The sequence below is a fragment of the Merops nubicus genome, unplaced genomic scaffold, assembly GCF_000691845.1.
Source record: "Merops nubicus isolate BGI_N331 unplaced genomic scaffold, ASM69184v1 scaffold20897, whole genome shotgun sequence".
NCBI classification, from domain to species: domain Eukaryota; kingdom Metazoa; phylum Chordata; class Aves; order Coraciiformes; family Meropidae; genus Merops; species Merops nubicus.
Window position 1 is genome coordinate 14,942 of NW_008618583.1, and position 17,009 is coordinate 31,950.

The 17,009-nt window shown below is 42.0% G+C and overlaps 1 protein-coding gene across 1 annotated transcript in view; it reads left to right on the plus strand.

Annotated features, from left to right (window-relative positions):
• Positions 1-1,413: 1,413 nt before the first annotated feature.
• SNX30 (sorting nexin family member 30) overlaps positions 1,414-17,009 on the plus strand; it is a gene marked incomplete at its 5' end in the record, with an annotated part of 28,783 nt that continues 13,187 nt past the window's right edge. The window contains 5 exons of the mRNA XM_008943505.1: positions 1,414-1,602; positions 8,420-8,530; positions 12,084-12,242; positions 14,484-14,679; positions 15,304-15,503. Of these exons, the coding sequence (XP_008941753.1) occupies positions 1,414-1,602; positions 8,420-8,530; positions 12,084-12,242; positions 14,484-14,679; positions 15,304-15,503 (855 nt within the window). The remainder of the gene's footprint in view (positions 1,603-8,419; positions 8,531-12,083; positions 12,243-14,483; positions 14,680-15,303; positions 15,504-17,009) is intronic.

A 17,009-nucleotide genomic window follows, 5' to 3' on the forward strand; every position in this document is an offset into this window, starting at 1 on the left:
AGAAGTAGCTTCAACTTGGAGCTCTCACCTGTAATTCAGAACCCTTGAAAAAAGGAGGACTTCTTTTGAAGACACAGACTATCCAGCTGGAACATACACCACATTTGCATAAGGAGTACTTGTGGTCAAAGGGGATCTTACAAACAGGATTGCTTTGCTAAGATTACGCATTTCATTTAGCCCCTTAAATACTGTGTGAAGCTGGGGCTAAGCAGTACTTCTAAAACTAAAACACTTGAAGTTAATGTGCTGCTTAGCTGTAGTAATGTTTCTCTCTAGCAACCAGAGGAACTTTTGTCCGTACCAGGGAAACACTGTGGATAAATCTATTCTTATGCTACTAGTTAAAGCAAACAAAAAACCTCCTCTCTTCTCTGAAGAGCCATGGAACTTTGGGACTTTCTAATATTCTTGTCAGATGCTCCTACGTATTGTACAGTTTGTCACAGACTGTCAGCTCCCTCTGGTACAAAACCAGAGCAGAGAACACCTGTGAATTTTCTGTGATATTGATGCAAAGTGAAGTAACCGCTTAATGGAATAAGCTTTATGGAGTAGTTGGTCTGTGTCAAAGCATGAGACTTGAAGGTGTGGGAATGTGCCAAGTTTGCTATGAAGTTGTGTTTTTCTTCCTCTGTTGCTGAGTCAGATTCAAGGAATTACAGGCTTCCCAAACCTTGTGCATCTCTTCCTAAAATAGTCACTTGCTGGTTCTTTCAGCCTCTTTCTTCCCTGGGCCCTGGATAATATTCTTGGGGTTAGGAGGACGAGAATGATGACCTCTGCAAGCAAAACAGTGTTTTAATTTGCCTTAGGACTACAAAAGGGAGGTGTGCATAGATGCTGGTGCTGGAGTGTATGATCTGTGATGGTCTTGTTAGTGCACTGGTGGCAGTTCAGACTTTTGACTGCTCTCTACATGTTTGGCAGTTAATGAACTAGATAGGAAGCCTCTGGTACAAATTTGCCCTCCTTCCTCTGCTATAGGAGTCTCCAGAGGTGAAGGCTGTCTCCATTCCAGTCAACTGAACTGTTGCCACAAACGGTTGATTTGCCCAGCTGTTTTATTTTCAGTATCTGAGTTGGTTTATTTGATTTGGTATCACCAGAAACTGTTGGTTCAGCAATACTTCCACTTCCTCATAAAGAGAAACCAGGCTGCACCATACTAAGGGGATGTATGGTGGTAATGTGCTTTCTCTTAAAATTTTGGAAAAGTAGAACAACCTAATTCTGAAAGCCTAGACCTTAAGGGATTGCCCAGGTGTCCTGGAAGAGGGTGATCCTTGGAGCTGCTGAAATGGCCCTTGTAATGTGTCAGTGAAGCTTGTCACTGGCATTTTTGATAACACTATGTTTTACAATTGATCTGTTCACTTATTAAAAACTTGCTGTTTTTTCTCTCCAATACAGGACCTCAGTCTACCTAATGGCACACCTGTGGACACTTCTAGCCCAGCTTCCTCCTCATCTCTCCTCAACAGACTGCAGCTGGATGATGACTTTGATGGGGAAACTAGAGACCTCTTTGTTACTGTTGATGATCCCAAAAAACACGTGTGCACAATGGAGACATATATCACATACAGGGTTACAACAAAGGTATAAAACAACATTCTGATTTCCTAGCACTTTTTTCTTTGGAGGGTTTTTTTATTTTTTTAGGGCACGTTCTGGATGTCTGTGCCTTGCATTGTATTTCTTTATCTTGAGGACAAGTACTTCCAGTACCTTGAGAATGTGTTGAAGGTGTGAGTTCTCTTGGCAGAACCATTACTACTTCAGTATATGAAACTATGCAAAGCATTTAATGTGTTGTTGTAGGTTTTTGTCTCTGACTCTTAAACAGAACTGTTTGTAAGCTTGCAAAACTAGTTTCTTTCATTAACTTGAAACTTTATTCATATACTGTAACCTGACACCCATTTGGTTTGAGTTACCTCCCCTGAAGGGGAATGTGCCTTGCTGCTTTGCTGTTGATCATCTCACCCTTTGTGTCTAAACACAGTTTGTTTTTCTGAAATGCTTTAAGCTTGTTGCTTTTGGTGTTTACCACATTTCCTCTGTCAGCCACTTACCTAAGTCATAACTTGATCTTTAGCTGTAAACTAGCTTCCATGCAGCTGTAGGTACAAAGATCTGTGTATCTGCTGCTAAGACTAACCTAAGAATTCTTCTGCCTACCAGGAAAAAAACATGCTAGAGATGCTTTCAGTGTGTTGTACTGCAAACATTAATGTAGTCTGATTACACCAACAGGAAGAGTGATCTGAAGAGCCCACTGCACTTGCAACTAGGACATTTTATTTCTGTTAAGTAGCTCGTTCTCATTATCATCAGCTCCTAGTTGATGTTGACATCTGATTTGGGCACTTGTGGTTACCCAAGGCAAAAACTGTTCACTAACTTCACTAGGAACGTACTTGATCTACTTGTCCAAAAAGATTAACATTCCTCTGGCCTACTTAAATGGCACTATATACTGGAGAGAATATTTTCTTTGAGATAAGGAAGCCTTTACAGGCCACAGAATCTTTTTCAGAATGACTACTCCCAAAGTTCCACTTCCAGGCTGCACAGAAGAAAATGTTGCTTTTCTGAAATAGTAACTGTACGCTTAATGTAGGCCTGTCAGTCTTTGTTGATCTAAGTGTCTTAATCTTGCAAGAAATGCTGTATGTTAACTATTAGAAAATGCTAAGAAATACTGTGAGAAACTTCAGTTGGAGCAATGTTACAGAATCAGAAGGAGCAGGAAACAAAATGAGATGCAACTTCCCACAGGCAAATGGTTAAAACTGGTTGAAGTTATTTCTCCCTTAAATTAAGACCCGATTATTTTGTCAAGATAAAATATCTCTATACAGTAGCACCTTAATAGCATTCCTCTGCTTGGAAACCTATGTTTACACAAAGATTTCCTTCCTCCTTTGAAGGGGAACTCTGGAATGTGGGTATTTACCGTATTTAGATCAGCTGTATTACCCAACAATGCCTTTTTTTTTTTTTTAAATTAAAAACTTTATTCTTTGCTTTTGATTTTTGTACCTGCATGCATGTCTGTTAATACTGGTTTATGTGGGATCACACTGTAGCACATAAATCTGCTGTATCATAGTACAACCATACCATTGTGAAATGGTGCGTAATTAATTCTTGCTAATCGCCATGAAAGCCTTACCTCTTCAGGGTTATTGTCCTTGTAAACTTCTGGCTAACCTCTAAGGTCAGTACCTCTAGTGCTATTTACCATTGTTTGAAAAAAGACTTTTTAAAGTTTAGTTTGGAAGACTAACTATTAATGGTCTGAGTTAACACTTGTCCTACAAACAAGGCCTCTTTGATGCCAAGGCTAATTGCCCAATCAGCCGTTGTAGCCAAAAGCAGTAATTAACCGTAACAGGAGTAATCCCTAGATAGTAGTGAGGATGTGTTGATGCTTGCACTTCCAGGTTGTAGGTCAAAGTTCTATTCCAGACCTGGCTCCTGTCATCAGTCTAAGGCCATATCTTCCTACCATCTCCCTTGCAGGAATGGCTGCTTGTTTTCCTTTCTCCACTAAAGAGTGGTACTGGAACCTCAAAGGTTTGGATAAACATATATCCTAAAACTAGTTATTCTGAAGCCTACTTTGCTATGTAAAGCAGAATCACTAGGTGGAAGAGGGGATGTGATTGTTAGTGTTGCATTGTGCTCTTGTGGCTGTGACTGGATGCTACTGTGGGGAGGTGTGACCTGACCATAGTCTTGGTTTTGTTAGTGTGTTTTGTTGGTTTCTTTTTTTCCTTTTCTAGAAAGGGTCCTTCACTGCAACAGCAAAAAGTCTTGCAGTGCACCCCAGGCTTCTCATTTGCTTTGTCAGCCTGTGTTGGTGGCTGAGGAAGGGTCCAGAACAATGCCTTGCAGGCAAGCTGAGAGGAGAGACTGGAATTTATTTTGTCCTGCTCATGCCCTTGCTTTCTCAGCTTCTTACTAAGAGCCAAGTAGCATTCCCCAGCCTGTGTTCTGGATGAAAACATTTAATGAATGTCATGTGAATCCCCAAAATAATGGGGACAGTCATTCAGACCTGACACCCTCAGATCTTTCATACCATTTTTTTTCTTGGTAACAACAGTTTTCTCATGCAAGGAGGCTAGTGAAACCAAGGAGGTGGTCAAAGATTTTGATGGAGCTTAATTGCTCCTGGCTGCAACGCCTGAAGTGTCTTGAGTGTTCTTGATGATACACCTTTGTGCTCTTCAGACAGACTAATGTGCACTCTGGAGAGATTTTATCAAGCAGATCTTTCTGAGAAGGCACAGGGAAAATAAAGCTTATCTTTATGTAATCATCTCTCCAACTGAAATGTAGGTAAGTGTACTTTTAACTTCACTTTTGGTGTAGTTCCTAGGATGGCAAGGCTGCCTTCTGTGGCTTTTACCTTGGAGATGTGAACAGCTGTATGCTGCTCCTCAGTCATGCAGTTGGTCTGCAGGCTTGAAGGGGGAGAGGATTTCAATCCAGTATATAATGAAGTGGACGTCTTGCATTCTTTTTTATGTCCTTCTCCTCCTTCCAGTGCATACATTTGGTACATTACCTGAGCATATGAAATGGTTTGATCTGTGTAGAGGAGCAGGTATATGTGCTATGATCTCTTTTTCAAACAGGCTAAACTATTTCAGGCAAACAGAACTATGAGCTGCTAAGAACACCAACTGTGTTCCCTTCCTACCTCTGTCATTCTCTTTTTCTCATTGAAGATTTTTCCCCAACTTAAACAGTAACTTGAAGAGGAATCCACAATGTAGTCAGTAAGGGACTAGAACTTCGGGTATAAAATAGCTTGACATAGTCACCACAGGCTAGTTTTAGGTTTGGCTGCTAACTCCTTTCAAGAAAGATAAGAATCTTACACAAGACCAAGACCTGGTGATTGCCTTAATGTTGGAATAGTTTAGACCTGAAGTAATAACAGAGGTAAAAGTGTCTATAACCCTGCCTGCTTTCCAGAAAGTAGAACTGGGTCCAGAGTACAGCAGTGCTGACTTAGTGGAACTGTGCTGGAGTCTTCAGTAAATTCCTGGAAATTTCTGGCCCGTTATTTCTGGGAGGTTGAGATCTGCCACTTAACTTTCTCAGCTTCCTTTAAGAGAGACACATGTCCTTGCAAGGTGAGATTTCTGGATCCTACTAAGAAAGCAGGAAGAGTTAACTTTGTCAAAACCAGACATTTCACTTTCCATCTCTGGATAGTGGCAAGACTCTCTTCCCTCTTGTGTGCAGTCTGGAAAAAATAACTGTGCTGCACTAATCAAGAGTTGATCTGAGATCCAAATTCTTGCAGCATTAGTGAGGTGTTAAAACCTTGAAGGGCCCTTGTTCTGTCCAGATAGTCTCTGAAAAGCTTATTTGATGTCTAGATTTTAGAGGCTGTACAGCAAACAATGAAATGCTGATGACTGATGTATTTTCATCTGCCTCCCTCTGAGGAACAAACTCTGATACATGGAAAACTTTGCAAATCTTCTTGTGATGTAAGGGCAGCAGGAGCAGTTTGCTAGAGATAAACAATAACTAATTTAAAATTTGTGCAGTAGGATTTATCCTGCTTTCCTACTTCTGAATAGGACCTATACAGTTTTCCTTAACTGTTGGCAGAATACTGGCTGATAATGTTCTCAGTGCTAGGGAGACTTTACCTTCATCCTCATGCTACAGAAGAAATCACTGTGGTATGTCTACATCCTGATAGCTTTCATTGACTCCCTGTGTGATCCCTTTTAAGAGGCCTTTGCCTAGTGACAGACAGTTCAAATAAAATTCTCCCTACTACTAAACCTACTAAATCATTACTTTTTCTTTAATTTCAGGTTATCTCTTACAAGGCTGAGGTATAGCTGCTTTATTGACAGAACAAAGCAGTCAGCACCACTGCCTATGTGCCTGTGAATTATCTTGTTTGAGTGTAATGCTCTTAAGTCTCTTACTCAAAACAAGTGAAAATGATTCATATCAAGTCTCAGAAATTTCATTTATAGTGTGGCACTCTAACACATTAAATAAACTGGTTATTAATCCGAAATGTGGCCGAGTGAAGCACAAATCTGCAGTGTAAATCTAGGTCTTGGTAGTCCCATACCTACAAACACAGCTGCTCCATTGGTGAATGTTCTTTGTTAGTCCATGGACTAACAAATCTCTTACCTTAGCTAGCAGATCAAAGGAGGGAGGAGGTGAGCTTGGTTTCTTCTTTTGTCTCTCTATGCCTGCCTTTTCTAGAAACCACGCAGTTTCATAGGTAATCACATAATGGTAGGGGTTGGACGGGACCTCAGAGGGTCATCTAGTCCAGTCCCCCTACTAAAGCTGTTCACCTGGGAGCGGGGTAGCACAGGAATATGTCCTGGAGTGTTTTGAAAGTCTCCAGTGAAGGAGACACCACAACCTCTGTGGGCAGCTGTTCTAGGGCTCTGTCACCTTCACAGCAAATAAGTTTTTCCTGATGTTGAGGCGGAACTTTGTGTTCTGGTTTGTGCCTGTTCCCCCTTGTCCTATCACTGGGCACCACTGAAATTAGTCTGGTCCATTCTCTTGCCCCCTGGTGTTTAGATATTGATCAGCATTGATAAGATGCCTTCTGTCTTCTCTTTTCCAGGCTAAACAGACCCAGGTCTCTGGGCTTTGCTTGTGAGAGAGATGCTGCGGACCCTAATAATTTTTGTAACCCCTGTTGGACCCTTTACAATAGTTCCCTGTCTCCCTTAAACGGGCAAGCCCAGAACTTGACACAGTACTCCAGATGTGGCCTCACTTGGGCAGAGTAGTGAGGGAGGAGGACCTCCCTTGACCTGTTGGCCACACTTTTCTTAATACACCCCAGGATATCTTTGGCTTTCTTGGCTACAAGAGCACACTGCTGGCCCATAGTTAACTTCTTGTCCACCAGGACTCCTAGGTCCTCTCTTCAGCTGCTAACAGGTTGATCACATTCATAATATCACGTTAGCATGCTGTTTATAGTATACCAGAGCTGCTGTTCTGTTGACAGTGTGTTAAGACTGCTGGCTTTCCCCTAGAAAGAGATTTCTGGCATAGAATTTGTACAGGATCCCCAGTGGGGATTGATGGGAGTAACATGCAGTAACTGAGGAGTTGAAGCCATCCAAGAGAGCAGGTGAAGAGGTGGATTGCATTTAAATGCTGCTACTTGGTTCTGTTCACATACGTGGCAGTTGCTCTGAGCCTGGAAGTAAATACAAAATCTTAGTCACTACAACCACCTGCTAAGTTCCAGCAATGAGGAGCAAAGCAACCTAGTACTGAGTCTGTGTCAGTCCAAAGCAAGAAGAGGTGGTGCGTTTCCCAGGAGGAGGTGGTTTTGATGTCTGGCTGTAGACATGTAGTGTGCTGGTGCTGGAGCTGGAGCATCACCTTCATTGCAAGATGGCCTTGATGCTTCAAGTAACTAATCATAGCTCTCTTGGCTTTTGTGAGCTGTTCTTCACAGTCAGCTGTAATGATAAAGGCCGTCTACCTTCCAGTAAGGGCTATTGCAATACCAGGCTTTTCAGCGGAGACTCCTAGTTGGTACATAGTTTCTTTAGTGCTTTTAGGCAGGTGCAGTATGTGCTGTGCAAGCAGCCCCACAGTTGGCTTTCCAAGCTAGGGACTGTTCCAGGACTGGATAAATCATTTCCCAGCAGTTTCTCTGCATAGTTACTCTGCCTCAAACTTGTAATGGCAAGTGTAATTCCATGCCCTTTAGAATGAAAACCTTAAAGATTTAACTTAAGGTACAGACATCTCTGATCAGGCATACATCAACTTAATGTAAAGAAACTTGTTTCTTCCTCTCAGAAATAAAGAAAAACAATCCTTCAGCAAGCCTAGCAGTGGCTTAAGTTCTAATCTTTTAACTTTGAGGGACTGTAATAAGCCTGTCACTTCTGGAATATGGGACAGCGGTGGAATCTCTTTTTCTACTCACCGTTAATGCATGTCATAAAATAAACAAGTCATTGAATACCTTTGCTTTTAATTCTTGGTAGCTAAAACAGTCTGTCCTTGGAACAAAGGTTTCATACAGTTTTCCCCCCAAACTTGTAAATGCCAAGAGATTAATGTGGTATACAGTAATCTTCATTCCACAGACTCCTCCCATAAAGCTTGTCTGAGCAAAGTGTGTGATGAAGTATAAATAGATTGTAAGAACACATCAGCTCCAAGTAATCATTTTCTTATTGATGGCTTTCCCATTGCTTGAAAGGCCAGAGGATCTTTCTCTCATGCTGGCTGCAATCACAGTGTTGTGGATGGAGTGCTTGTGCAAGGCTTGTATGGCCTCACCCTTGCCAGTAATGGCCGCACTTTGCTGCTCAGCTCTGAAGTGGGAGGTTTTGGTGCACACTAAGTGTACCCTGTGCTTCTTTTCCAGACCACACGAGCTGAATTTGATTTGCCAGAGTACTCTGTCCGCCGACGGTACCAAGACTTCGACTGGTTGAGAAACAAGCTGGAAGAGTCTCAGCCAACGCATCTCATTCCCGTAGGTAGTAAGCAAGAATCTGCTATTAAGCATGGTTCTGTATCTCTTTTACGAGGGTAATATTTTGGTGATATGTCTCTTTAGATTTAAATACAGTGCGTCACTGTCTTCTGGTATTTAGATTTATATATAGTATTTGGTTTTCTTCTAGTAGCGTGGGAAGAGCTTCCCATTCTTGATTATGAAGCTTAAATTTTTCTTGGGTGACACACCTGAGAAGTAATCTTTGTCAGCCTCCTGTAGGCTAGTGCAGTGATTGCACTTGTGGCATAAACGGAATACACTTGATCTCTTTTCTCAGTCATTACATCTAGATTTCTGAATATCATCTTATGAAAGGACACACAGATACTTCAAGTCCTAGTCTCAATCACTTTTCAAGAGGGCTTTTTGAGCTGGTTTTAAAGAGTATTTTAAAACTTTCTGCTAACACTTATAAGTCTGCTAACACAGACTTATAAATCTTAGCCCCTGGCTTGGTAGCCTTTGCATGCCTTCAGTAGGCAGAAGCTTAGCTAATGAGATGAACTAAACTACTGCACCCCTTCTTGTTGCTGAAGCTAGCTCTGACTACCTCGTGTGACATGAGGATGTTGATGCTGATCTTCAGCATTAAGATCTTTTGGTTTTCATGCTGTAGAAGGTGTGAAAAGGTAGGAAACCTGTGAGCCCACTGCCATCAGCTCTTTTGAACAGATAAATTAAAAAAAGGCCTTTAGGAGGTGAATAGTCAGGAAAGAGCAACACTGCAGGCATACCTTAGTTTGCCCATCTGGGGTGAGAAGGAAGTTTCTCTGCTCTCCCTCCATCAGCAAGGACTAGGCTATGTGAGAAGCATTTAGTTAGGCTCTTTCATGGTAGAGAGCTATTTAAGTCTTTAATTACTTGAGGAATTGCATCTTAAGTAGAATAATAGCTCAGTCTCTCAGAGATAAGAAATACTTCACAAAATCATGTGACACCTCTAACTGGCAGCAAATGTTTACTGATGGGTAGGGAGGGGAAAAAGAGAGAGCTTGTTGGGGTAAGGTGGAGATGTGAGATTAATGTTAGGTGCCCAGACCCTCATTTTTTCTGTTCCTGGTCTCTGAGCAGCTGGAACTATTGAGGTTAAGCTTCTACAGATGGAATATGCTAACAGGCTGCCAGTCCTGCCAGAAGGCTGCAAGACAATAAATAATAGTCCAGTAGCAGAAGGCAAGTCACAGCCAGGGAAATTGAGCTGTTTTGCTGTTACGAGGAATTCGTTGCACATAGAATGGCATATTTGGCACAAGTGGCTCTAATGCTGGACATGAAACTGGCTGCAGAGCAAGGCAGTCTCCCAAGTGCTCCTCTTCTACAAAATCTGTGAGCATAAGGGTGCGCTGCCACCTTCTACTAGTCTATGCCCAAGTTACTAGTGACGGAATTTGCTATTAATCTCTTCCATGCAGTGGTATGGGAGGAAGAATACTGAATGCTTTATGTATTTATTGCCTAGAAGGAGATGGGGAATAAGAGATAAAGGCAGTTCCAGGTGCACTGTGACCCAAGTGTATTCCAAGAAGATGTTTGAAGCCAATCTGACAGTATCTGTCTTTGTAACTGGAGACTCTGCAATTCCTGGAGGCCTTATGTCTAACAAGATACTGAAAGGGGTTTGTCTTCTTCATCTCAGTATACTGACTCTGTGTAAAATCTTCCTGTAACAAACAACATGTCTTCTCAGTGCAGTGAGTCATGATGGCCTACACTTAAGAGCCCAGACTAGACTGGATATGGGTTGCTTTTCATCTCTTCAGTTACTGATTTTTACTTTTTTTTTTTTAAATGATCTGAGACTTGCTCCAATCTATTCTTTCAAACAACAGTAAAAATGCTTTTCAGATCTGTCTTTAGACTAGAAAGAGAAGGCTAACATGGCCAAGGGTCTTGTCTTCAGATGGTGATGTTCAGATACTTGAAGCCAGTTCTGAGTGCAGTGAACTCTACTCACATGCCACACCAGAGCAGAGTAGACTACTAAACTGGAAACTGTAAGATAGTAAGTAACACATAGTTAAAGCAGGGTTAGTAGTTGCAATCTGCTGGGAATGGACCTCCAAGGGCCTAAAATGTAAAGGACTGTACCTACTTGTATAGTTAAAACCAGGTTAAATGGCAGAAGTCTTTGAAGTAGAAGTGTGCCCTTCCCTGGGTCTCAAATGCGCAAATTTTAGTGCTTGTTTAGTGCCAGTGCGCACATTTGACTGAACTAGGGTTCTTTAGTCTGCCAGGTCGTCCTCCTCCTGCATATGTTGCTGAGTTAGTGACTTCCTAATGTATGGGTTCTCAACTAAAGGTCCTTGCTGAAGACTACTGCACTAAGCATTGTTCTTCTGAAGTTTAATTAGAGTGTACCTTACACTGGTTTAACTGGAAGACTCATCTGAATGCTAAGCATAATAAGAAAAGTCTTAAATAATGAAAACTAAATATAGTGGTCAAAATGTAGCTGGATTGCAGCTAAGTCATGCCAGCTGTGTTTTTTTTAGGAGGTACAGTCTTCGTGTCCATACCCCATCAGCTAGGGTATAGTAGGGAAGGCATCTACATACATAATCTTTTCCATTTTTTATTACTTCTGTCATGGATTTCAGGCAACAAAGACCCTTTGCAGAGGAGAATCCTGATTCCTGAAGTGGGTGAAAATGTCTGTCATTGCTAGCTGAAGAGAAGGCAAATTGTCTGTCTGGGCAGACTGTTCCATAAGAAAAAAAAAATGCAAAGAACAGTTTTAAAACTGATATTAATTGTAGAGTCCGTGCTGTCTGGGGAGAACTGCAGATCCAGTGGTAGAGCTGAAATAACCATGCTGGAGCTTAATGAATTATCTTTCACCTGAAGCAGTACTTTGGAGTCTAACAGTAGGGACTGCAGAACTAGAAGGTCTAGAGGCAGACCTGGGCTTACCTGTTAAGCTAAACTGCAGAGAAACCAGGAGCATCAACATAGAGTAAGATGAAGGAGCAGATATGTTGGCAGACATTGTAAATTACACAAATGTGCTTGGGAATATTTGCTATGATAGATGAGCTAGTGTGCAAGTGCATAAGGCTCCAGTCTTGACTGGTTGACCATTTGTTGTCAAGTCTGCTGCTCAGCCCTCTACAGAAGGGTCCTGTCCAGGAGCTCTGCGTAGTTCAGAGTGTGTGTAGGGGACAGCAAATAGAACCGTTCCATTTTCTGAATGTGTGTTTATTGCTGTAGTAAATATTGTGCAGCCCCACTTGCATCTCCTTTAGAGGTGGAGCTTGAAGATGGATAGCAGTAGGGGGGAACACCCCAAGCTGTACTAGAAGTACTTAGTGTACTGACTGCTGTCTGGGCTTTTCTCATGGGACTCTCAGCTGAAGCCACTCGGTAGCATTGCTAGCACTGGGCCAGACCAGATGAAGGGTAACTCAGAGCAGGGCTTGCATCACTGTTTCAGTTCCTGTTAAGACTGGAATTTGATTGCTTTGTGTGTTTCCAAATAGCAGCAGCAAGGTTTTGTCTTTTGAATTGTGTGCATTTTCCTTGTCTCTGACAGCCTCTTCCTGAGAAATTTGTGGTGAAGGGTGTTGTCGATCGCTTTTCTGAAGAATTTGTGGAGACGAGGAGGAAAGCATTAGACAAATTTCTGAAGAGAATAACTGATCACCCAGTGCTTTCGTTTAACGAGCACTTCAACGTGTTTCTCACAGCCAAGGTAAGCCAGTCACTTCCGAGTCATTGACAGGGACAACAGAACAGGCACTTTGCAGTCTCTTTTGACACAAAGGTAAAAAGGCATGAAAAAAAATTGCTTGTGCAGGTCAGAATGTACCCTAAAATACTAGAGAGTTGTTGGGGACTCTGAATGTTGTGTGAGACAGACCCCCTGTGTTACAACAATATGAGTTCCCTTTGCTAGAAGGGTAGGGTGTTTTGCAGATTTGTGAATTCAGTTCTCTAGACCTGCTTGTTTTGTATCCCTGTGTCTAGAACATACTCCTGATACACAAGAGGTTCAGCATTTAGAAAATTGTAGACTTTGTGAAATTGTCTTTTGGGGAGGAGGGAAGTGGGGAGGAGGAAAGATCTCCCTTCCACGAAACCTTGCAAATCTGACTCTTTTTTTTTTATTGCCCTTGTCTGTGTCTTCTACACTCCTTGTACTTGTTACCCTCAAAACTAAGCACGAATTCTTCATTTTTGTTTGTACTCAATCAACTTCACGCTTCTCTTCAGTATGACTCATCCAGCAATGGTGCAATTTTCTCTTGTCTTTTGAACTGCATTTTAAATAAGACTAGAAGGACCTCCAGTCATGCTTGGGTTTGACCTCATAAATGATGTTACGTTATACTAGCTCACTCAGATGTGACACTTAATTTGAGCTCACTTCAGGCTCATGCTCTGCTTGCTAGTAATGTGAAACTCAATCTCTAGTTCACTTCTATCTTCTGTCCATGTTCTTACTTTGTTCTGCTTTTCAACTGTCAGAGATGATGAAACCTTCTTAGCTGCTTAGTCATCTTCTCCCACTCCTGTAAAATGAATGGTAGAGGCTTTATGCTTAGCCCTGGGCAGGGCTTGTCTTGAATACAGAGCATCCAGGGAGGCTCAGGGAAAAGGACACATGTTCTTCTGTCTGTCTGTTTCTAGTGTTGAAACGTGCTGTATTGCAGCAGTGAAGTCAGTTCAGTGTACTAGGACTTCATAATTTAATTACTGCAGAAAGTCATGAGACCACCTCCTGACTGTAAAAGAGAAACAAAGCTTTCTTCAGGTTCTCTGTTTGCATTAGTAACATGGCAGAATGCTTGAGACGTGAGTGAATTATTTTGAGTTAAAGAATCTTTCTCTGTTGCCAGCTTACAGGTAGTGCTTAGGGCAGGCGGAAGGCAGGAGTCAAAGAACCACTGCATTTAAATGCAAACATAATTCAAAATTATAGTAGCTGCTAAGATATCAGGTTCTCTTGATCATACTTACATTTGACTTGGAAAGTATACCATAGCACATGTTCTGAAAATGGCTGTTGTACAGACACGTAAGCTTTTAGTCTAGTCTGTAATACTGTCTTTGTTCTTGACCTCTACAGGTCTGCTAGGTCTCTTCCTGAGGCTGAATAGGGGAACCTAGTTAGAGCTCCCAAGCCTGTTCTGAGGGTTTTCATAGTGACCACTGCTGGAAGGAGTAAAATGCAAAATGCATGGCATTTTGGCTAACTAAACCCTGTTTTTACTGATGTGCTGTTGAGGTGAAATCCCCTGAAGGGTTTGTAGGTAAACAACCTTGTTAGCATAGGTTGTCTGAGTGGTGTTTTATGAAAACAGGTAAAGCTTTGGCAAGGAAGAGTAAGCTTTCTGTGCAGGCAACATAGCTGTACGTGGCCCAGCCTGAGGTCACATACCTTGCAGAGAAGCTGTGCTGGTATCTGCATGCTGCTCTTTTCTGTGTGCAGTCTTCCCCTGACTCCTATCTAACCACACAGCTGCTCTGGAGAGGCTGCTGACCAAATAAGCATGCAGTATGTAGGTCTGTACTTGGTCACCAGAGCCAACTGATATATTTGCATAACACTGGTACTGTGGGCTGTGGCTTAAAAGTATGTGTGGATGAATGGCATGAATGATATTGGTGGGAACAGAGCTGTTAATACCACTTACTTCACTAGTGACAGTACAGGAACATGGCAAAGTCTGACCATGTGCAAAGATGGACCACTTACTTGTTTACAATATACTTCATACCATTCCACTGGATAGCTTATCTCTGTCTAGAGGCAGTCTTGAGACTGCTTAGCTGTACAACTTGTACTAAGTGAGGTTTTGTCCAAGGCTACATGTCGCATGCAGTCTCTTGCTTTCACAAGATTTGATCTTGACTGGAAAGTATCCTTCACTGTATTGATCTTGCAACATGTAAGTGAAATATTTCTAAACTTGTTTTTTTAACTTCCTAGGATCTTAATGCCTACAAAAAGCAAGGAATGGCATTGCTGTCAAAGATGGGGGAGTCTGTCAAATATGTCACAGGAGGCTACAAATTGAGAAGTCGTCCACTGGAGTTTGCAGCCATTGGGGAGTATCTAGACACGTTCTCTCTAAAGCTTGGTACCATTGACAGAATAGCACAAAGGATAATCAAGGAACAGCTGGGTAAGGACACAAGGTTCTCTATCATAATACTTCAGTCTGAGTGTTCTGTTTGATAGCGTGACAATACAACTTGCTTCAGTGATTCTGGCCTCTAATGAGCCACACAGAACAAAATCCAGTGCCTCTTGCAGATTTAAAACAGGCCTAAAGCCTAGCACTGTATCTTAGCTCAAGTCTCCAAATACTTTTTAAAGTTGCTCTTGTTAAACTAATGTGCTTTTATAACAGTTATTTTTGGAAAGATTTTAGGAGGAGGAAGAACCTGTAGATTCCATCTGGAGTACAGATGGAATTCCTAGACAAAGAACCTTTACAGACCTGTCTTAGAAGAGACAATCTTTACATATGTTTTTAAAAAATGACTGACTACTGCAGTGGTGCAAGTGTCTTTTTATTGGAAGCTTGTAAGAATGGTGAGTTAAGCAGGGGGCTGCTTGGACCTGTTACCTCTGAGACCACAGAGCTCTGTCTACTAAGATGCTAATGCAACACAAGGTTTCACTCCTGGGAGAGTTAATGTTTGCCAAGCTTGGTGCATAGTTTCTTCTGTTTGGCGTGTGTGTTTGCAGATCCTTGTGCCTTGCTCTTACTCTGCTAATCTACTGTTCTGCCCACCTCTTGTAGAATACTTGGTGGAACTACGAGAATATGGACCTGTTTATTCAACTTGGGGAGGACTGGAGGTTGAGCTATCAGAGCCACTGGAGGGGGTGTCTGCCTGTATTGGGAACTGTTGCACAGCTCTTGAAGAACTGAGTGAAGACATGACAGAAGACTTCCTGCCTGTGCTTAGGGAGTATATGTTGTACTCTGAATCAATGAAGGTAAAGAGAGCCCTGTGGCAGAAGACACTGTCACTGTGTTTGCATAGAATGATATATCAGCAAGTTCATTCTTTCTGACAGTGAGAAGGGTGGTGGTGGGAAAAGTGGGTGAGTATTACAATAAGTAGGAAAGTTTTCATAATCAGAACAAAACTAGGTATGTTTAGTGGCAGGGTACGGCATGGGTAGTTGTCTATCTGCTCTGCTGTTCAGTCAAGCTAAGGCCAGTAGTGCTAGGGTGCACACAAAGTACTGAGGAGTTGCTTCTTTGTCAGTGGCAGGCTATACTCTGATAGAGACATCCTGTGGCTGCCTAGAATCTTGTCTTTGAACTGTTAAAAAGTCATGGCTCAGTTCTTCACTACTGGGACAGCATCTGGCCCTGCAGAAAAGGCAGCATTAGCAGCTTCTGTCACTTGTGTATACAGGACTGGGTTACAAAACCCCCTTTTAGAACCATGTGTCCAGATGACAGACACTGCTTCCTCTCATCCCCATACCCTAGGCAGGATGTGTCTGTTGTGAAGTCTTCTTAAGTTCTGCATACCAAGGAGCTGCTTAAAGGTGATGTTCTGGGACTTAATCCCTCTAAGAACGTGGTGTCTTACTACTTATGCAGAAGTAATGAAAGCTATTTCAATGCAAGTTTTATTCTCCTGAAGTTAAGGAGTGTTGGTAGCCAATGCTATTGCATGAGAGAAGAATTACTGAGCTAACTGTGCTGAAAACTGAAACCAAGGGCTCTAGTTTGGCTGTTAAGAGCTGTTCACCACGCACCCATGGTACAGTACATGTAGGCAGTCTCCCTGTAGAGTGCTAACAGATAAATTCCTTCTCAGGATTTTCCACTTGAAACAACTGTTAGAAGGCTATAGTATGCACTCCTTTAGAGATCTAATAGTCTGTTGTAAACCTGCAGTGTGAACCTGGTAGTCTTTTTAAATCTTACTCTGACTCATCGTATACTTCTCAGACTGAGAATTGAACCACTTACTTTCAGATTTCTTTTTCCATCTTCAGATGGCTAATTGAATGGCTCCTGTCTTGCCTGGCTGAAGTATTCTTTCAGAAGGGTTTACATGAATTCCCTGAGTATACTTTTTGCTTTTGTTGTCACAGTATTGACCCCACCTTAAATAAGGTGCATTTTCTTCATAGGGCTGTTAACACCCAAGTATTGCTGGAATGCCCTGAGCTGTAGCTGAAAGCCTTGATCCAAGGTGTTCAGACTTACCCTGATTCTGTAGGAAGATGAGTGTGTGTAACTACAAATAAACAGAGGAGAGGCTAATGGTTATAGAGTGCTTAGCCCATAACATCTGGCTTTTGATACTACAAATGCCATGGCCTACTGGAGATGGCATCTGAAGTGGCAAGCTAAGTTGCAAGGGCAGCTTTTCACAAACCCATTGGAGGAAACTGTTTTTTTCTTTTAAGCTGAGAATCAAGGGTTTCTTTAGCTGAAGCAGTCCTTCAGGCAGTCTGTACCACTTAACACAGAAAGAG